The sequence below is a fragment of the Macaca fascicularis genome, chromosome 12 (assembly GCF_037993035.2).
Source record: "Macaca fascicularis isolate 582-1 chromosome 12, T2T-MFA8v1.1".
Taxonomy (NCBI): Eukaryota; Metazoa; Chordata; class Mammalia; order Primates; family Cercopithecidae; genus Macaca; species Macaca fascicularis.
Window position 1 is genome coordinate 74287523 of NC_088386.1, and position 21613 is coordinate 74309135.

A 21613-nucleotide genomic window follows, 5' to 3' on the forward strand; every position below is an offset into this window, starting at 1 on the left:
CTATGCTACATGTTAGAAGAATGCAAATGATTTAAAAGACAATAAGACAACGCACCTAATGTAGATACCAGAGCTCCACAAACATCCCTTCCTGCCTCATTTTCAATCTCGCAGGAATACTGTCCTGCATCTCTTTTTGTGCTATTCAGAATTTCCAGGATACAAGTTTTCTCTGTTGTGACTATGTTACATTTTTCAGAGGTAGTTATGTTAAAACCATCCTTTTTCCAAGTGACAGAAATTGGAAGTGTTCCAGTGTAGGTGCTCTCCAGAATTATGGACTTCCCTGGTTCTACAGAATGATCACTTAATCTCTTCACAAATGCAGCTGGTTCTAGTAAGTGACAAAGCACAGCAGTTAAACACAATAAAAACACAAAGATGTCAGTATACAGAAAATAGAAAAAGCAAATCCACTTGAGCAAACCTTTTACAAAGAGACGGGTAGTGCAAGATGCTTGGCCAGCATTGTTAGAAACCACACAGGTGTATTCCCCACTGTGAGATATGTCAACATTAAATAATTCCAGTTCTGCCACAGTGTCTTCAAAATAGATGTTGCACTGGTCTCCTTTCACTAGTTCTCTGGCACCTCTGAACCAGCCGACTTTGAATGGAGGGGTTCCTCTAATAACACTTGTGAAGGTTACATTTTTCCCTGGTAGTACTTCCAAAGGTTCAGGTTCTTTCACAAAAGAGGGTGGTTCTATGTAGACATGGAGAACAATTGAAAGATCCTGTAAGCTTCAAATGGAGTTGTAATTTTGAATAAAACTTTAGAGCACTTTTGAATGTTTGTCAACATAGATGTGCATCTGAAAAGGAATTTGTATGAAATTCCTTACAAGTTGGACTGTCTACTGACCTTGTACAGTTAGCACTGCGCGACATTCATCAGACCCAGCGACATTAGCAGCCACACATGTGTAATGGCCCATATCTGATGAATCCAGAGAATTCAACTGCAATGTGCAGACATTATCTGAAAATGTGGTCTGGTACTTTGCTCCACTGACAATCTTAGTTTTTTCATGAAACCAGGCAACTGAGATAGGTGATGATCCAGCTACTTTGCATTCCAAGATGCAAGAGGCACCTAACACCCCACCAGTATTTTTCAGTCTTCGTGTGAAAGAGGGAGGAACTGTTCGGTCTGTGTGAGGAAAGGCAAGAGACTCATCATGATTTGAAAGAATAGAAGAGACTTGAAAGAAGGAAACTTGTAAAAGGAATTTGCATAAGCAACCAGAGAAAAATAGCAGAACTGACCTGAAACATCAACTACAGCTGTGCAGCTGCTTTTCCCAACATTATTTTGAACCTGGAAAGTGTATGTGCCTGCATCTTGCCTTTCAACTGAGAGAATCTTTAAGGAAGAGATTTTGTTGTAGAAGCTAAATTTGTGTTTTTGGCTGCTGGTCAACAGCTTTCCATCCTTGTACCATTCAACAGAGAGTTCTGGAGTGCCAGCCACCTTGCACTCCAGAGTGCACGTTTCTCCTACAGTCACTGTCATCGGTCCTGCCTTCTCAACAATGACTGCGGGCTCTGAAATAAAACATGATATCCATTTGTCAAAGTCTGGGATCTTTACTGTGTCTCTACTATCACATTCACTAAGATTGTTTCTCCCAATGAGATGGTTACGTTAGGGTGCTCGCTCTCTCGACTTTAAAGTGTGATTCCATAATTACATGCAGTCATAGAATGATAGCTATTTTTTGTTTTAATATTTTTTCTTTTTAGTTTTCTTTTTTCTTTATTTTTTACTTTTCCCACCACTCTTGCTGTCATCTTATAGCAATTATTCTTAAGAAATATATGTTCATGCACGACTCATCTCAAATCGATTTAAACAATGTGCATTAGATAGTATATATTGATTTCCACTTGACCCTCTGTAGATCAAAGGCTACACGTTATTGTGAATTACTTGGTATTTTTGCTCTACTTTAAGGTGTTAAAGACAATTCTTTGAAAGATGTTATTCAAACAATTGTTTAATTGTCATTTAATTTTATGTGCAAGCTTTGCTATCAAATGCCAACCTTTGGAGTTCTTGTTAGTTTTAACAATTACTCTTGTAGCACATGCTGGGCTCTGTATTCTTTCATGCTTAATCAAAGAGAGTCATGATTACATCTGCTAATTGATTAAGACAGGTAGTTATTAAACAATAAAACAGATGTTTACTTTTGTTAGAATCACAGAAACAGAAAAGAGTGTTTGAAAGATCGACTATGTCTTTCCTCTAGACCTTTCAAATAGATGAGGATAAATATAGTTCTAGAAGAAATTCAGAAAAAGAGTCTGCCAGTAACTCTTAGTAATTCATTCCAGCATTTGGCACCAGTTTCTATCGTGGGTTATTGTACCAACCTAAGACGGTCAGTGTGGCCATGTTCTCCCTCATTCCACCATCATTCTTGATTTGGCAGATATACTTTCCAGCATTAGCTGGCTCTGCTTTCGCAAACTGCAGAGTTGCAACATTTTCCACAAATGTAATCCTGATGTTTTCACTTTCTCTAATCACTTCTTCCTTCTCTTTAAGCCACTGGACAAAAATAGGCTGGGCGCCTTCTATGGATGCTTGTAATTCAGCAGGCTCTCCAGCTACCACGGTGAGGCTGTGCAGTTTGGAGACAAATCTTGGTGGTTCTGGACAGGAAAAGATGGATGGAGATTGTTGAAAAGATTGTCCAGATCATGTGAGAGTGAAAAAAATGGGATTTTGCACATTTATGACATTTCTGCCATGTGAATGCACTATATTTACCTTTCAATTTTACAGTACAAACGCAAGTATCACTTCCCACTTCATTCTGTGCTTTGCAGTGGTATTCACCGATGTCTGAAGTGTCCACATTGAGAATGTGAATACTTGTGTGGAAGTTTTTGGATGCAATTTTGTATTTCTTGCTGCTTCTGAGTTGCCGCTTGTCTTTGTACCACACCACCTCAAATGGTGGTGTTCCCGAAAGTTCACATTCAAGACTGACTTCAGCATTTTTAAGGGTTTCTACTACTGGAGGGAAGCTGCTAAAAACAGGTGGCTCTGTAAAAAACAAGAATTTCTCATGAATTGGGCTACTGAATTTCACAGAATGAAAGTTTTTTATTTGTCTTTAAATTGGAAGAAAAGGTTAGGATATTCTAATGGGTAAGTAGAGTCCAGCACTATCACTCCATGGGATAACAGCCTCAGAAGTCATTCACCTTCACAAGATAACCAGCTAGATGGGCCGAGAACCCAGATAGATCCTAGATGTTGTTACTGAAAAGTTCAACATTCTGTCTACTCCCCCTTACTGATGTATCTTAGGCTACAAAGATTGATACAAAAATTGTAAATAAGCAAGTATAGCAATAAATAGGATTTGCACGAAGTATGGAATTCTAATTTCAAGGATGATTTTTTTTGTATATGTTCTGTAACAGACACCTGGAAGTCATCACAACATCTGTGATCTAAGTCTTCCATTTCAGCAAATGATTACTGCAATAACTGTCTTGCCACAAGACAAACTTGGCCTTTGTGACCAAAAAAAAGCACAGGAAAATTGCAGCAAAAAAATATGGGTACTGTTTGTACCAAGGTATAGTCATATAATTTTTAAAAGATAGGAAGTGATTCTTGAGAGAGAAGGAAAAAATATGATTGTCCTGTTTTAAACATAAGTTTAAAACCTGTATTGCTCTCACTTTGCATAGATATAGTAAATAGTGCTTGTTGTTAATGATATAGATTATAGTGAGAATGATATATCTGTAAGTTGACTGAAGGCAAAGACTAATTTTAAAATGCCTACTTCGTTTTCTTGTGTGCAGTTTTGAAACATCACGTTTGATGTTTGGCAAATGTGTTGAGGTAATCAGAATTATGACACTGGAATAACAGAAAAATATTTCATGATGACTAGTTACATGTAAGCACAATTCAAGAAGGAAAAACATCTAAAAAGGGAAATAATACTAGCTCAGAAAAATATTCTATGATCTCAAATGGAAACTAAAATGATAGTAAATGAATAAAGAGCTATAATACCCAGGGGAGAAGACGGTTTTCATTTAATGAGAAACATAAGAACAAGATGTCTACCTTTTACTATAACCTTGGTACTGCAGCTTGTGCTGCCAGCAGGATTCTGAGCCTCACAAATGAAATCTCCACTGTCCTCAGTACTGAGATTGTTCATCTGTAGGACGGCCACTGAGTCAATGAAAGTCATTCTGTACTTATCACTGGCTGGAAGTTCATGTTCATTTCGGAACCATACAACTCTGATTTCTGGGGATCCAGCTATCTTGCATTCAAGTCGTGAAGAGTCACCTGCTTTCACAATTTTGGATGCTTCTAATTTCTTTACAAACTTTGGTGGTTCTAAAGAGTCAGGAAAGAGGAGAGTATGAGGGAACAGAAATAAATAACAATAGTTAAATTAGGTAATACATAGGGAAGAGAAAAACATGAGCAAATACTGTCTACTATGTTAGAAAGAATACTGTTTTCTTGATTGTTTAGAGACATTGTAACTGAATATAGAGAACCATAGACACAGTCAGACAGAAACATAAAAGCAATCAAACTTGCACACCTGTCACAAGTAACATTGTAGTACAAGAGTCGCTACCAACATCATTGGTAACGTGGCAAGTATACTGTCCAGTCTTAGAAGCATCCACTGAGTAGAGATTTAAGAAGCTAGTCGACCCTTCCAAGCCAATGAAACATTTAGGACCTGAGACAAGTTCCACATCATCCTTAAACCATTTTATTTTAAATGGTGGTGTTCCTTTTAGTACTGCCTTGAATTCCACTGTAGAATCAGGTATGGCTTGTTGTCGCTCAGGTTTCACTAGGAAGCTTGGTGGTTCTATAGATTTTGAGAGAGATATATTTAATTAAGTTGCTTGCAGTTGAATTATTGTGACAGTTTTATGGACATTTAAGAAAACGCTCTTGAAAAGAGGCAATGGCTAAATATTTCTTGAACACAATGAATATGTGTCTAAAGAACCAGAATCATAGAGATTTTAGCTCTAAAGGATACAAAGGTAAGAGTGATACATTTAAGAACCATTCACAAAGAAGAACCAAGAAGAGGTAAAGAAATTCTAACCTTTCACAGTTAAGATGCCACTGCATGCATCATCTCCTGCTACATTTGACACTTTGCATGTATAATTTGCAGTATCTTCTAATTCCAGATTATTAACTTCCAGAGACACAGATCTCTCATGGCATACAAGTCTGTATTTTGCACTTGTGGATATTTCTTTTCCATCCTTAAACCACTGAGCACTAATGGGAAGTGAACCAGAAACCTTGCACTCCATATGAATAGAAGAGCCCAGAACTTTATCCATTTTGGTTAATTTTTTGGTGAATGATGGAGGAATATTTTGATCTGTCCAATGCAAACAGCAAAACACATCCATTAATTTCTTGTTATTTGTTTACAAAGGACATACTATAAATAAGGGAAGTTGACTGGGGTAAAGATACAAACCTAGCACTCTTAGGTAGGCATCACAGCTACTGCTTCCAAAGTCATTTTCCACCTTGAAAGTATACTGACCACTGTCCTGTGTCATTACTGACTGAATCCTAAAACTGGCCACGTTGTTTTCAAAACTCATTGAAAAGTATCTACTGGGAACTATTTGTTTCCCATCTTTAAGCCATTTCACTTTGAGTTCTGGTGTTCCAGCCACAACACATTCCAAAGTCACGGGATCTTTCTCCGTAACATCAACTGATTTAGCTTTCTCTATGATTTGAGCTGGTTCTGTAGTAGAAATGAAAATGTGGATGAGTTACATTGATAACTCCACTAGAAATAATGTCTGCTCATGAAACTGTCTCTGTAGACTATCTTTGAAAGAGAATAGCTTACAAACCTTGTACTAAAAGGAAAGCATAACACCTCTCAACTCCTGACTCATTCTTGGCTTGACACGTATATCTCCCACTGTGCCCATTATCCACACTTCTGATTTGAAGTGTGGCCACACTGTCCACAAATGAAATATAGATGTTATCATCTTCATCAAGAATCTGATCATCCTTTAGCCAGGTTATAGAAATAGGAGGAGAACCTGCCACGATACTCTGAAAGGTGGCAGAAGTTTTCAAAACAGTAGTGGTATTTTCTATCTTCTTAATAAACGATGGTGGTTCTGTGGTTAAATAAAAGAGTGTGAAAAGAAGAGACATATTGTAACTCCTACCCATAATCATAAGATTAAAAAGCCTTACAGAATTTTTATTTGGTAGGCTCCTTCTTGTAAAACTGACCTTTCAGGGCAACTCTAGCACTGCAAGAGCAGCTGCCACCTTCATTGGATACAATGCACTGGTATTCCCCAGTGTCTGAAGGGTCACACTTGGTTATATGGAGGCTAAACACAGACACTCTGTCGGTCAATGTGTATTTTTTGCTGCTTCGAATTTCCTTGTTATTCTTCAGCCAAGTGACTTCAAACGGAGGTGTTCCTGTAACTTCACATTCCAGCTCCACGTCACTATCTTTTACTACCTCCACAGGCTTCAGCTCTCTGATAAAGGTGGGGGGTTCTAAAGATTCAAAAGGAAGACAGTAGCTTACTTAAGGGAAGACCCCAAACCTATCAGGCAGCACAGCCAAAATGGAGAATAGATTCCATTCACAAACCTTTCACTTTGAGTTCAATGCTGCAGCTCGCCGTGCCTGCATCATTTCGAGCTTCACAGACATAAGTCCCACTATTTTCTACCCTGGCACTAGAAATCTGGAAAGTGGCTAAACCATCAATGAAGGAAATGCCATGCTTCTGAATGGCTGTTATTTCATTCCCGTCTAGATACCAAGACACTCGGATTTCAGGAGTGCCTGTTATTTGGCATTCAAATGTTGTTGACTGTCCATTCCTCAGCACTAAGACTGGACTGGGCTTCTTAATGAATTGAGGAGGTTCTAAAGATGGAAAAAGAATTGTGATGTTCAATATTTTTAAAAACAGGTCACTGGGCAAAACTGCTTTCTTAAGCGTTTTTCCCTCCCCACCCCCAGGCAAGAAAATTTAGACAAGCAAGAAAGTGAGGAGATGTAGAGACCAGACCTTTTACAAAGAGAGTGACTTTACTGGTTGCTGTGCCAACATCATTGCTTAGTTGGCAAATGTAGGTTCCGGAATCGGTAGCTTTGGCTGCAAAGAGCTCTAGAATGGTAGAGGTGTCGTCCTTCCAAACCGAGCGGGCTGCTCCTGAGTGTAGCTCTTTGTTATCTTTAAACCACTTTATTGTCATGGGTGCAGTGCCACCCACAAGAGCCTTTAACTGAACCCTTGTGTTGGGATTGACATCTTGTGACTGTGGCTTTTCCACAAAATAAGGGGGTTCTGGGGTGAAAGAAACAAGAAGCAAAAGAAAAGAGGAAGTTTTATTTTATAACTTAGCAATAAAGGTAAAAATTAAGAAATGAAAGAAAAATATTTTGTAAGTTCTTGATAAGTGGAAGTAAAATTTGCCAACCTTTGACTGTCAGATGCCCACTGCACTGGTTGTGCCCTGCCTTATTGGTGGCAGAACAAGTGTATGTCCCGCTGTCGGTACCTTCCAGTTGACTGATTTCCAAGAAGGCAGTATTGTCATGAAAAGAGAATTTGTACTTTTCACTAGCTGATATTTCTTGGTCATCTTTGAACCACTGGATGCTTATGGGATGTGACCCAGCCACTATACATTCTAAGTCAATGAAAGAGCCTTTAATGCTGTCCATTTTCTTCAGCTTTTTGGTGAATGAAGGAGGTATGATAAGATCTATTCAATGAAAAAGCAAACAAACAAAAAAAAGGTCAATCTACTAACTTGTATTTTTTTTTAATTTTAAGGGAAGAAGGAGCATGGAGATGCCCAATCCTCCCTATAGAAGAACAATACCAACCTAATACATTAATTCTAGCCTTGCAGCTGCTTCTCCCAACATCATTTTGGACCTCGAAAGTATATTCTCCACTATCTTTCTTTTCTGTAGAAATAATCTTCAGTATTGAGACTGTATCAGTAACACTGATTTTATATTTTGAGCCCAGGGTCAGTTCTTGGCCATCTTTAAACCATTTGGCTGTAATCTCCTTAGTCCCTGAAAATTTAACCTGCAAAGTGGCTGGGTCTCCATGGGTGACATCTATAGACACAGCTTCCTCGGTGATTGTCGCAGGTTCTGTAGAAAACAAAGGGATAGATGTGGGTTGTGCATTACCCTGCTGAAAGGCTTACATCTGCATTTCTTCCTCAAATCCAAGGCAAACTTTCTGAACCAACCTTTTACTGAGAGTAATGCAGAACATCTTTGTATTCCTGCATCATTTTTGGCCTGACAGACATATTTCCCATCATGCTTGACTTCAATGCCACTGAGGTACAAACTGGCCACATTGTTCTCAAAGGTCATTCTTATATTATCATCTTCAGTGATTTCATCGTTGTCTTTTAGCCAAGTCACCGTAATTGGCAAGGAGCCCTTCAGCGTGGCCTGGAAGGCAGCTGTGCCTCCTCGGAGGGAGCTGGTACTCTCGATCTTCTTTATGAAGGATGGGGGTTCTAACAGAAGAATTAATTCTCAATCAATATTATCCCTAAAGTAAAACTGGCTTAAAAAAAAGAATTGACTCTTCAGCAGAGCCAGTCCATCACTGGAACCAACACTAACCTCTTAAAGTCACCCTGGCACTGCAGATGCTACTGCCCACCTCATTGGTCACCCGACACTGGTATTCACCAGCATCTGCAGCTACAAACTTGAGGATCTGCAGGCTAACCAGATGATCCTGAATGAAGGTCTTAAACTTTCTACCACTTCGCAGGGTTGTGTTGTCTTTGAACCAAGTGATCTCAAAGGGAGGAGTGCCTGCCACCTCAGCCAGCAACATGACATCGTACTCCTTTAAGACTTCAATTGGTTTAAATTCCTTGGTAAAGTAAGGTGACTCTACAGTAAAAAAGGAATGATTTGCATTAAGGGAGGAGGGGTCTGTGCCATGGGCCATAACTTTGGCAACACAAGAGGCAAAGTGAACACAAACCTTTGACTATTATAATGCTACTGCAGTGGTCACTGCCAGCCTCATTCTGGGCCTCACACATATATTCACCACTGTCTTCGATGCCAACATCTGTCAGTTTTAGAACTGCAGCAGACTCCACGAAAGACATTCTGTGTTTGCTGCTCTCCTTAATTTCTCTATCATTTGCAAACCATGTTATTTTAATTGGAGGGGTACCAGTTACTTTGCAGGCTAGCTGGGTGGCATCTCCCTTCTTTAACAGCTGTGATGGCTCTAACTTTTCAACAAATGTGGCAGGTTCTGTGGAAGGAAGGAATTTATTAAGAAATGTGAGAAAGAGGAGAGAATGTATAACAAGGGTAGCACAGAGATGTCAAGAAAACAATGCAAACCTTTTACAAACAAGTTTGCACTGCATTCCACGCCTCCAGCGACATTGCTGACTTTACATGTGTATGTGCCTGAATCAGAGGTTTTTACTGCATAAAGTTCCAGGGAACTCTCTAAAGCTTCTTTGGTGATATAGCAGCTTCCACCAGAAACCAGCTCTTTGTTGCCCTTAAACCATCTGATTGTGAGAGGAGTAGATCCTTGGAAAGTGCTCTTCAGGCAGACTGCTGAGCCAGGCAGAACATCCTTTGAGCCGGGTTTAATTACAAAACTGGGTGGTTCTGAAGAAGGGGTATAAGAAAGAATTTCAAAGGGTTAAGAGGTCTGATCTAAGGGAAGACAACTTAATTTGAACATAATCTTTAATAAGGATAAAATGCAAAGTCTCCAGCCAACCTTGCACAATCAGGGCTCCACTGCTGTCTTTGCTTCCCACGGAATTTGTGGCTCGACAAGTGAAATTGCCTGCATCGTTCATGTCTACTCTGATGATCTCCAAAGAGGCTGTGCCTTCCACAAATGCTATCCTGTATCTGTCAGAAGAAGTTATTTCTTTGCCATCCTTAAACCAGGACACCCTCATGGGAAGGGAGCCTGCAATTTTGCAGTCCAGTCTGCAGGTACCATTAACAACACTATCCACGTTGCGCAAGGGTTTGGTAAAAAATGGAGCAATGTCTCGATCTGTTTGTGGCACAAGAAGGGAGAAATGGTCAATATAGAAAAGTGCTCAGTGATTGACTTTAGGCCATTTGTTGGGTTTCAAATGCATATGCAGCATCATTTTCTAAAAATACTAACCTAATACAGTGAATGTAGTCTCACAGGAGCTGCTGCCCACTTCATTGGAAATCTCAAATGTGTATTGGCCACTATCGTGCAGCTCAGCTGAATAAAATTTGAGCTGAGCAACATTGTTTTTAAAACTTATTCGGTATTTTTTACTGGCGACCAAGGGTCTCCCATCTTTGTACCATTTGGGCTTCAGTTCTGGCGTGCCTGCCACTGTGTACTCCAGTGTGGCGGGATCTCCTGCTGTCACCTGGATCAGTTCTGCTCGCTCAATGATTTTGGCAGGTTCTACGATGGTATGAAATAGTTAGGATCCTAAATGCATATTAGGGTTTCACTTTAAATCTAAGTAGCAATTTGAGGTTTAAATGTTCCTACACAAACCTTTAACTATTAATTCCCCAACAGATGTTTGGCTTCCAGCTTCATTTTCAGCCAGGCACGTGTATTTGCCTCCAAAACTAATCTGAACATCAGGGATTATCAAGACTGCAACACCGTTGGAAAAGCTCATTTTGATTTTTCCGTCTTCTCTAATGACCTCTTGTCCTTTCATCCATGTGACAGAAATGGGTTCTGACCCTCTCACAGCAGCTTGCAGGGTAACAGTTTGTCCTGCTAGTGCAATAAAATCATCTACTTTCTTTACAAAGGTTGGAGGTTCTAATTAAGGAAAGAGAGCACATAAAACATATCAATTCCCAAACACTTTCAACACCATCTATATTAAGAGTTTTATCAAGATTATATTTATCTTGTCCCAATAGTATTTCACAGTGTTAATTAGAAGAAGAAATAAAAGTTAAGAATAATTATAATTCCATCCAAGAGACAGAGGCATAGACGATACATGTTCGTCAGCTGACAAAATGGCTTATTATGTAATTCCCTTTTGGTATCAGATAATAGATATTTACACTGGTCTCAGGAAAAAGACCAGGCGAAAGTTATTGACTTTGTTCCCAAGGTCCCAGGTCAAACCAAGACAAAACAAATTTAAAGGATAGGACAAGAGAAAAAAGTATCAGTTTTTCTTCCTTGGGGTAAGAAAGCTATTTTGACAATTTGTCAAAGAGACATTAGCTTTTCAAGCACTAACCTTTGAGTAAGTGTGTTGCCCTGCAGCCACACTTGCCAACTTCATTAGCAACAACACATTCATAGTCACCAACATCTGCGCTATTAAAAGAAAAGATCTCCAGACACACAAGAGACTTCTGAGAAAACAATCTGTATTTTTTACTACTTCGAATTTGTTTCTTATCTTTGAACCAGCTAATTTCAAATGGTCCAGTGCCTGAGATTTCACACTGAAGTAGAGCATTTGTTCCTCTCACTATGTCCGCAGGCTCAAGAGTTTTGATGAAAGAAGGAGGTTCTACAAAAGCATGAAAGCATTGTGTAAGTAATGAGTAATAAATAATTGAAAGGGAAATCTTTTCTCAGAAAAATACTGCATGGAAAGTCAGTAAACAAACCTTTGATAACTATTTCAGTACTGCAGCTATCACTGCCAACGTCATTCACGGCTTCACATGAGTAACTCCCACTGTCTTCAACTTTTACATCCGTAATATCAAGTATGGCCTCAGAATTGACAAAATACATTCGGACTGTGTTACTTTCACTGAGTTCTTTGTTATTTTTAAACCAAGTAACCTGGATCACAGGTGAGCCTTTCAGCTTGCAATGGAGGCGTGCTGATTCACCTGGCAGCATTAAATAAGAGGGATCCACCTTCTTCACGAAGGATGGTGGTTCTACATGAAGTTTACAAAAAAGAAAAAGGAGAAGATATCTGAAACATAAACTCCACAAAAGAAAAGTAGACATATACAACAAAGAGACCCAACACACATAAAATTTCTGAAAAAGTTGTGGTGCATTTAACAGGTTCCTGTCATTCTAAGACACTTTCCCAGTCTCTCGGTTTAAAATAAAATAACAATAAACAGGCTACCTACACAAAGAACAATTTTATAAAAGAAGATAGTTAGCAATTTCCCAGACACTTGGAATTTTTTCTTAGAAGAAATTTTAAGCAAGCTTTGTTAATAGCAGACAATTTAGAAGAACAAAAGTAAGTGAACTTTGAAGAGGATTAAAAACATAAAATCAAACAATGCCAGGACTTTCCCAAACCATAATGTTTGCTGAATGGCATTATTTTAATAACAAAGTGTACTGACTGAATTGTTTGCCAACAGTTTTTCTACCGAGGATTCCTTGCAGAGAAAGGACTGGAAATACATTCACATGTTTCTTACCTCTGACAGTGACTGTGGCTGAACAGGAGCTGCTTCCAGCCTCATTTGAAGCTATACAGACATAGGTTCCTGAATCTCTCAGTTTGGCCAGAGGAATCTCAAGTGTTGCTATTTTATCTTCAAAACAGATCTTATAATCTTTCCCTGGGGGGAGTTTTTGCCCATCTTTGTTCCACGTAACTGTGACTTTTCTGTCTTCATCTACTTGGCACTCAAGGTGGACCTTCTTATTGATAGCAGATTGCACAGGCTCTAATTCTTTAATGAAACATGGCTTATCAATGATGACCAACTCTGCTTGGCAGATGTCTGCTCCAAATTTGTTAGAAGCCTTACAAGAATAAACTCCTCTATCTTGAATGGTAAGGTTTGAGAGTTCTAAAATGTGTTTGTTTTCTGCGTCAGAAATCTTCCGGTTAGGTGAAGGTGAGAGTGCAGCACCATCTTTCTGCCAAATGGTTTCTATCACAGGAGTCCCTGTCACTGTGCAGAGGAACTTGGCTGCCTTACCCACAAAAGTCGTAAGGGACTTAGGTCTGGAGAGAAAGGTTGGTGGATATGCCTCTGCAAAAGAAATTTTTCCAGCATTACATTTAGTCCCCACCAAAGCACTTGCTGTAATTATATATTCCGAGACAGAGAAAAGATGAGTTAAGTCTTTAGATAGACGTGAGCCATAATTTAAAATAGAGTAATGCGTTAATAAGAACAAAAGATTGTCAAAGGAAAGGGATGAGAGTGTTCTTTATAAAGGAGCAAGACATCACTTTACTTGTCTCTATCAAAGAAAAGACAAGTGTTCCTTTATTAAGTAACATTGCTAAAGATTTGTCCATTTTAGTGGCTGATTGTTTAATTATTTGATAAGCTATTGAGCTGATACTTTAATTCTGCAAATTAGAAGACTATGTAAGGAAGATAAAGAAAATATATTTGACTCTTCTAAAGAGTAGGGATATTAAGTGATAAGAAGATTGAAGTAGTTGTGTAATGTCTTTGTAACCCTCACATCAACTGCCTGGAAATTCTTATATGGCTTAACTATGAATGCATCCTCTAGGCCAACTCAAACTTGTAAAAATATTTAATAGCAGCAACTTCCCTTTTACAATCTGCATCTTGAAGCCAGACTTTCAGAACCTCTCTTTTTAATTTTTTTAAGTCATCCTCTTTATCCTTTCCTCTTATTATCTGAAGCTTCAATATTAGTTGCATTCCTAAATTGACCTAATTTGAGTAAAGAAACTTCAAAAAGTGTCAGTATGAATAATATCATGCACTTGGTTTTATGGAGACATTTTGACCAGAGTGAAAAGCATTGGTTGGGTCATCATGGGCCTGGGTTTTTCTTAGGATCATGTAAAAGGATTGTAGAGAAGAGGAAGCTATAGGGAACCTGATCGTTTTCATGTCCAAGAGATGTGCTGCATTTGCCCTTCCCCTTGATATTCTCATTGACAAAGAAGACCAAGAGACAGCCTTCCCTGACAGTCCAAGTATGGCTTGACTGCATCTCTACCCCTGTCCTCAAAATATAGTTCATACTCACACTTTCTCTTGGGAAGAGGGAAAGAAAGAAAGAAAGATAGAGAGGAAGGAAGGAAGGAAGGAAGGAAGAAAAGCTAGCTGCTAATATTTTGGTTAATGAAGGAATTCAAGTATTTGATGAGTGTTATTAACTATTTGAAAGTCAACCTATGTATCAATTAGAAAATTGGGAATAGGATATTTATGTAGTTGTCTTATTTTCTTTTTCTTTTTCTTTCTTTCTTTCTTTTTTTTAGATGGAGTCCCACTATGTTGCCCAGGCTGGAGAGCAGCAGTGTGATCCTGGCTCACTGCAACCTCCACCTCCTGGTTTCAAGCAATTCTCCTGCCTCAGCCTCCTGAGTAGCTGGGACTACAGGTGCGTGACACCACGCCTGGCTAATTTTTTATATTTTTAGTAAAGATGGGGTTTCACTGTGTTAGCCAGGATTGTCTCGATCTCCTGACCTTGTGATCTGCCTGCCTTGGCCTTCCAAAGTGCTGGGATTACAGGCGTGAGCCACCGTGCCCAGCCGTCTTATTTTTAAACTAGTAAAAATGCCTAGAGTGAGAATCCTAGTTTTCAGTCCTGTACTAGTTCCCTGTCTTACATAAGGATTTAATTTTAGACTAGACATTGACTTTTTTAAGTTTGTAATTCTGCTCTTAATTGGTTATTTGATTTAAAAATTTTTAAATACATTGAGACTTTTTTTTTTTCTTTTTAGTAGCACCAAACTGTCCTGATATGTTTTATATGAAGGGCCAAGGTGAGCTCATTTGATTACTTAACATTGTTCTCAAATAATAAATTATTTTTTCTTTGGTCAGTGGTGGAAATATGACTGTAAATAATGATTTCTTATCCCATATAGGCTCTGCATACCTACCTACCATGTTACCGTCTTGGTTATTGGTCTCTCCAGTTGGTAATACAAGCATTTCCCACACATGTACAAAAAGCAAAAAGGACAACAATATGAAATGAAGTGACAACATCTGTGCCAATGTATGGCATTTACCTGTCACAGTTAGTGTGGCTGTACAGCTGACACTGCCATACTCATTGGAAGCTTTGCATGTATACTCGCCGCAGTCAACCACCTGGGTTCTTAGGATTTCAAGGCTGGAGACATATTTTGAAGATCGAATAGAACACTTGTCACTCTCATAAATTTCTCGGCCAGCTTTAAACCACTGGAACCGGACATTGGGAGCACTTTGGATCTCACAGGTGAATTTGGCTAGGTGGCCCAGTGCTACTTCCAGGGGTTCGATTCTCCTCCTGATCACTGGGGCAGCTGCAAAGGGAAGTAGAGTCCATTAACATGCCTCCTTACCAGGCATATGACATTTCTCTCTTTCTTCTAAATTTTGTTGCTGTTAATGGAGTAAAACAGTTGAAATTGGTGAGATGGATTACAGCAGTTTAAGACAAGTGACTGGAAAATGAGAAAGATCATTGAAGGCAAAAGAAGACAATAAGCTTTTTTTAAATAAAAACATATTCAATCATTGCTCTGCAGTGAATTGTGAAAAAAATGTGATGCTATTGGATTACATGCATAACAACATGATATATTCTTTAAATATACCATGCTGAATGGTAACACTGACAATCATGTGAAGAAACATGATATACTAAATAAAGTGATGAAGTGAAACAACAGCAAAAAATAAATAGAAAGAAGAAACAGACAACTAATCATGGTTATTTTGAATCTAGGGCGAGACCAGTGATTTCACAGTGGCTAGGTGTTCACTGATACTTTTTATTACATATTATGAAAGTTATCCTCATATGAAAATAAACTAAAAAGCTTCTCTATTGGTATTATGAAACATATGAAAAGATGATTTATTTTTAACATAAGTAGTACCATGGATATGATAGCATAGCACCCAACAGGGCAGTAAGGGAAAAGCTGAGTTCATAACCATGATTATGTCTGTGATTTCATTCTTACTCTAAATAAATTACATTCTGGAAGTGGCAGATAAGTGAAAATTTAAGTGGTGCAAGCTAAATCATTACAATCCAGTGAATGTTAACACTTGATCTATTTCATCCTTAAAATCCAACCTCTTTTTACTACAGTGAGTTTGGCTGAAGTTGCTGTTTTTCCGTTGTCATTCAAGGCCTCACAGACATACTCTCCTTGATGATCTTCGGTATTTACTTTGTCGATGACTAGCGTATACGTATTTTGATCTTGTAAACACTTGAACTTTTCATCTGAAGGCACCAGTTTATTCTCAAAATACCAATTCACCTCTTTAGCATTTGTTATGGATGTTGTGAGGTGTACAATGTCACCTTCCTCAGAAACAGTGTCCATTAAGGGTGTATGTATCACGGGGCCATCCTCTTTGATTAAGCCACCCTCAGGTTCCTGTATCTTTACTGTACCAACCTCCTCAGTACCACTTTCAGAGGAGGACTCCTCTTTTTCCTCTGATGGTTTCAGACTCTCATCTTGTTTCTCATCAGAGACAACAGCTGAAGCAACCCCATTAGTGACAGTTGTGGCATCCAAATATTTAACCTGACTTTGCATGTTAAAATACCTGACCTCTTCAGTTGAGATAAGATATTTAGATTCAACTTCTGGTTCAGTAATGGGTTCAACCTTCTGTGAACCTGAAAAAGAATCCATTTCTTCCTGCAAACTTGTTTTGGCTCCTTGCTGAATTCTAGGACCCTCAGCTATTAGGATGCTTATTTCCTCATATATAATAGCACACAAAACATCCTTAAGTTCCATTTTCAGGTTAGTGATTTGAGGATCAACATCTTCAATAATGATGGTTACTTCTTCTGTTATAGACTTCGCCGAAGTAACAAGGTACGTGCACATGATGTGTCTGGGCTCTTGGGTGATGTTTACGGCCATGACCTCCACCTTTTCAATATTTCTTAGCCACTCAGAGAAAAGACCTGGCTGCTCACTGGCCACAGCTGCTTGCAAAGCCCTGCGGATTTGAATTTTCAGATTTAATCGCTGTTCTTCTGGAATACCAGAAAGCAAGCTTTCCTTAGAAAGAATGTCCCTTCCCTGTACCTCCTGCACTTTCTTTATCGCCACAGGCTCTCTTTTAGACTCAATGATTTGGTCTGGGGGCATCACCACGTTGTCAGAATGCTCTTCTTTGAGCAGTACCTGCTTTTCTTCAAGTGCTAGCGGAAATCTTAAGGACTTGCCTTCCTCAATTCTGACCGCAGAATCTTGCCCTGCATTTTCCAGTGGATCTGCACTTTCTATCAAAATTTCAGCTCCTTCTGTGCATGAGTGTTCTGAAGGGACTAGGGGCTCATAGTTTACCTGAGAGATCATGACATCAGGACTCTGGAGACTCTCCACGTGTCCCTCTGCTAAGCTCTGACTCAAGATGAGTGCACTTTGTGCCTCTTGCTTTTGAAGAGTCACTCTTTGGTCTTTGTTGGCATCAGACACTGTCTTTTCTTTTGGTAAAAGCACTTCCTCAGCCACAGAGGTTAGATAAGAATGCACTGGAGGTTCTATTGAAGACTGTGGATAATTCCCTTCAGGTTCAGTTAATACAGTTTTCAGAGGCTCAACTGTTAATGAATTAATTTGTTCTATGAACATGGCACTTGGGAAGATTTTCTCAGTCTCTGATAGAACCGCCTGTGTCTCAGGCTCTTCAAGCATTAGAATGCTTTCTTTGGAGAAGGTTTTCTGGGACTGTACAGTCTGCAGTTGTAGGTTGGGAGAGGGTTCCTTGAGAGGCTGAAAGTGAGTACTGCCATTGATGCAAAGAAATTCCCTGGTGCTTTCAGGAGTGGACTTGTCTTGCTTCAAAATGGATTGCAATTCCTGAGCTCCCAAAGGAAGCTGGCTGCTCAATTCATTGGCTTTAGCAATATGCTCATAAGATAGTTGCTGGTTTTCTTCTGTAATTAAAGAAGCTTGCAAAATGGTGTCTTTTACAAACGTTGCAATTTCCTGCTCTGAGTCAACTGCTTCAACTGCGGGACCCTTTAAGGGTGTCTGTGAAAAATCCTCAGGAGCCTCCGGTGTGGACTTTGCTTTGCAGGGGGTATCAGTCATGTCTGTGTCTTCCAGAAGCACAAGAAGTTCTGCTGCACAGGTGGACTCACCCAGCATATTCTCTGCTTTACAGATATAGAGGCCACTGTCTTCCCTCTGAGGGTCATTGACAATGAAAGTCCCAGAGCCATCAGGGTTATGAATGATAGTGTAATAAACACTGGTGCATAGCTGCTTGTTTTCTTTGAACCATGCAACAGTAGGGGCAGGCTCTCCAACTACTGTGTACTCAAAGATGGCAGGAAGTCCTTGAGCACAGCGAACTGCTTTTAACTCCTTAAGGAAGCGAGGAGGACAAGGACCTCCAAGCTTTTCCAGAGATTTTGCCACTGCTGATTCTGTTTCTGTGTCTTTGTGACCTTCTCCTTTGGAATTTATTTTTAGATAGGCACTACATATTGCTTGTCCATAGTCATTACTAGCCATACATGTATACTCTCCCTCATCCTCCAATGTGGTGAACAGAATGATCAGGCTATGATCATCACCGTCAAAAACAAATTTGTAGTCAGCAGAAGGGGTTAATGGCACTCCATTAAAGAACCACTGAATTTTAGGTTTGGGGATGCCAATGACAGTTACAGACAGTGTAGCCACATCCCCCATGCTTGTATCAGCACTTGACACTTCTTTGATGAAAACTGGGACAGCGCCTTCCTTTTTGGAATCAAATTTAGTTGAGTAAACTGGAGGTTCAGACAAAAGTTCAAGTGTTTCATTTATATTAGATAAATGAAGTTCAGAGCTATGAAGTTCTTCTTCCTCGGCAGACAGAAAAGAACTAGCAAACTCTGTATGGGGAAAAATGATTATTATTTTACTACAAAATTTTATTTAATAAAAAATAGAAACCAAAGAATTAGATACCAGTTGATGGCCTTCTTCTGCTTTATTCCTGGAATGATTAGATTATTACAAGATTAATTTATCAAAAAGCACATTTCTAAATTTTTCTTAGCTTAACATAAAAAATTACACAAAATTATAGATACTGTACAAATGCAATTTTTGATCCACTTCATCTGTGTTAGAGTTCATAAGTTTTAAAAATGCTCTCATGAGTTTTTCTTGAGATATAATTCCAATTTTAAAGTTTGAAAAACTGCTGATTAGTTATAATAATCCAGCATTATTTAAATCGACTTCTAAAAAGATCCAGAATTGTTATTTATATTTAGAGTTTTCTTGAGTTTAAGAATAATCTTCTTTGTTAAAGACTGATTATTTCCAAAATAAAACATTGATGTTCTAATTACTGCCTCTAAAGTCATTATTAAAAATAAGAGGCTACAGGAAATGTTTAATTTGGATTTGTAAGAGAACCACTGTTTTCAGTTTCTAGAAATGCAGGCCTTCTTTCACCTGTGTAAATCACCACATTACTTGAACAAAGCCTTTACGTAAGGCATTAGCCAAGAAAATAAGAGAATCAAAAATAAGAGAAAACAACTCCAATATTAAAAGTTCCTTGTATTTTATTGTATAAGAAAACCTATACAGAACCACTGAGCAAGAAACAAAGCAGTGCATAACAGAGACTCTTTAAACAGTATCCTGGATGACAGGATGAAAGACATGTAATTTTAAACAATTTGATTTTTTATTAAACCTGTTAGGGATGTAGAACAGGCCTGTTATTAGTAGTTTTATTGCCTTAGCAAAAGGCAGTTTTATGATTTTATTTGGTGACTTCACTTGCATCACATGAAATAGACTTACACCTTAATTCCTTTCTGTTCTAGCATACAAGCATTAGAAGTCAGGACTCAAGTATCTGCTGGCTATAAAAATACTGGAGAAACTCATCTATAGCATGCAGAATACATATTCAGGTATTTATTATTTTAAGTAAACCATAAAACCATTGATAATTTTACATATTAATGATGATCACTTAACTTTGCATTTAATCTACAATATATAATTCATGTTACCTTTCCCTTCACTTGAACTCACAAAATATCTGTAAAGGTAATGAACGTGAATACAGTTAAAATACCCTTACTCACTAGTATGTTGAAATATTTTCAAATGTTTTCCCTTCAAGCCATGGTATTATTAGCCACAAAAAGGATAGTAAATGAAATTCAAACGTGCTGAAACTTGAAAGGCATAGTTTAAAAAATTACATGTAGTGGTAGCAGCTATTAATTGTCTAAACTCAACTATCTGCAATACAATAAATTCTTTATCCAGAATCAGAGAAACTAATATTTCAGGGTTTTATGTTATGTACCATTGAGTCAGAAAATAAAAAATTCCATTTCATTATCTATGACGATTAAAGTAAGCCAAGGCTTACTTTTCTTTATTCGGTCACTGTTATTCTGCATATACTCAAGTTCACTGTACTTGAAACTAACAGAATTACAGAATTTTAATGAGCAAAATCAAACAAAGCCCTCCTTCTTATATGAATAAAAGTGTTTTTCAGCTCTTCCTAAAATCCAGTAGGACATTAAAACATTTTTCTGTTTCTGTCTTTCTTTTCTTTTTTTTTTTTTTTAAAGAAACAAGGTTTGAACTGTTGCTGTGCTGTATGATGATTGAGTAAAGCATGCTTGTCATGTTTGCTTCAATCTGAGTTTCTCATTAATTTTAACATGCATTACATGACTAAGCGCAGAATAAATCCTTAAGTTCCTAATCTATAGAATTAGTTTTATTTCAGGAATTTGTGATGTGATACATTACATTATGTCTATAATTATTATCACAGATATTGTATGCTCACTGGTTGGAACAGGAATGATTGTTCTACAATAGTATATCTATGCTGATGAGTTATGGTGGCTCAAACAGATAAATCAAATTTTTTTTTTGTGAGGAAGGCATGGGAAACCTGACTGCTCTGCCTACTTTCTATACATTGTCTCTGTTGCTTCTTTAATTTGGATAGCTGTTAGAGAATTCCCATGTTGAGAATAAAGATTGATAGATGAAGGAAACATAATAAACATAATTGGATATGAATTCTTTGGAAAATTAAAGTGTTTATATTTCAAATTAAATTAAAATTAGTATTTTAAACATGATCATGGTACTTAAGTATTGCTGAACGCAGGTGACAAATATAGCCATTTAGTAACAATAAGTAATTTAAGAGGTGGAGGGAGATAAAATTTATCTTTCATTGTAGTATTCTTTCTCTCGTCCTTTGTTACAAAATTAAAGTTTATTCTAAATTGTATTAAGGATAATTACTATTAGGATGACACAGAACTCTATTGTTGAATGATCGTCTCTAAGGTCTTTTGTTCCTACCCTTCATTTTCAGAATTTGTTTATATTTGTCGAGTCTTATACGAGAAGACTTAGGTCCATGTTAGTATATAGGTAAGATATTAAGGAGTATGTTAATTTACTGTTATTTTAATTTTAAAAGACAAAATTAAAGAGTTACTTTAGAAACATAAATATCATAATAAAAATTGAATGCTTACTAAGCTATATTCGTTTTAAAGATGAAATTCAGTGAAACTGATAGGAAAGCTTGATATCTTGTTATTTACA

General features: G+C 38.0%; 1 protein-coding gene across 4 annotated transcripts in view; it reads right to left on the minus strand.

Moving 5' to 3' along the window:
* TTN (titin) overlaps positions 1–21613 on the minus strand; it is a 273759-nt gene that overhangs the window by 189180 nt on the left and 62966 nt on the right. For 2 of the 4 annotated variants that reach the window (XM_045368331.2, XM_065526517.1), the window contains exons 46-72: positions 15050–15328; positions 12501–13064; positions 11712–11993; positions 11333–11611; positions 10618–10896; positions 10243–10521; positions 9838–10125; positions 9444–9722; positions 9070–9351; positions 8697–8975; positions 8309–8587; positions 7929–8207; positions 7517–7804; positions 7105–7383; positions 6678–6959; positions 6302–6580; positions 5905–6183; positions 5514–5792; positions 5124–5411; positions 4599–4877; positions 4103–4384; positions 2780–3058; positions 2380–2661; positions 1270–1548; positions 866–1153; positions 428–706; positions 56–334 (exon numbers count right to left, since the gene is read on the minus strand). In XM_045368331.2, coding sequence (XP_045224266.2) covers positions 56–334; positions 428–706; positions 866–1153; positions 1270–1548; positions 2380–2661; positions 2780–3058; positions 4103–4384; positions 4599–4877; positions 5124–5411; positions 5514–5792; positions 5905–6183; positions 6302–6580; positions 6678–6959; positions 7105–7383; positions 7517–7804; positions 7929–8207; positions 8309–8587; positions 8697–8975; positions 9070–9351; positions 9444–9722; positions 9838–10125; positions 10243–10521; positions 10618–10896; positions 11333–11611; positions 11712–11993; positions 12501–13064; positions 15050–15328 — 7869 coding nt within the window. Of the gene's footprint in view, positions 1–55; positions 707–865; positions 1154–1269; positions 1549–2379; positions 2662–2779; positions 3059–4102; positions 4385–4598; positions 4878–5123; positions 5412–5513; positions 5793–5904; positions 6184–6301; positions 6581–6677; positions 6960–7104; positions 7384–7516; positions 7805–7928; positions 8208–8308; positions 8588–8696; positions 8976–9069; positions 9352–9443; positions 9723–9837; positions 10126–10242; positions 10522–10617; positions 10897–11332; positions 11612–11711; positions 11994–12500; positions 13065–15049; positions 15329–16110; positions 18892–21613 lie in introns of all 4 variants that reach the window. The other 2 variants (XM_065526514.1, XM_065526515.1) reach the window with 2 other exon arrangements.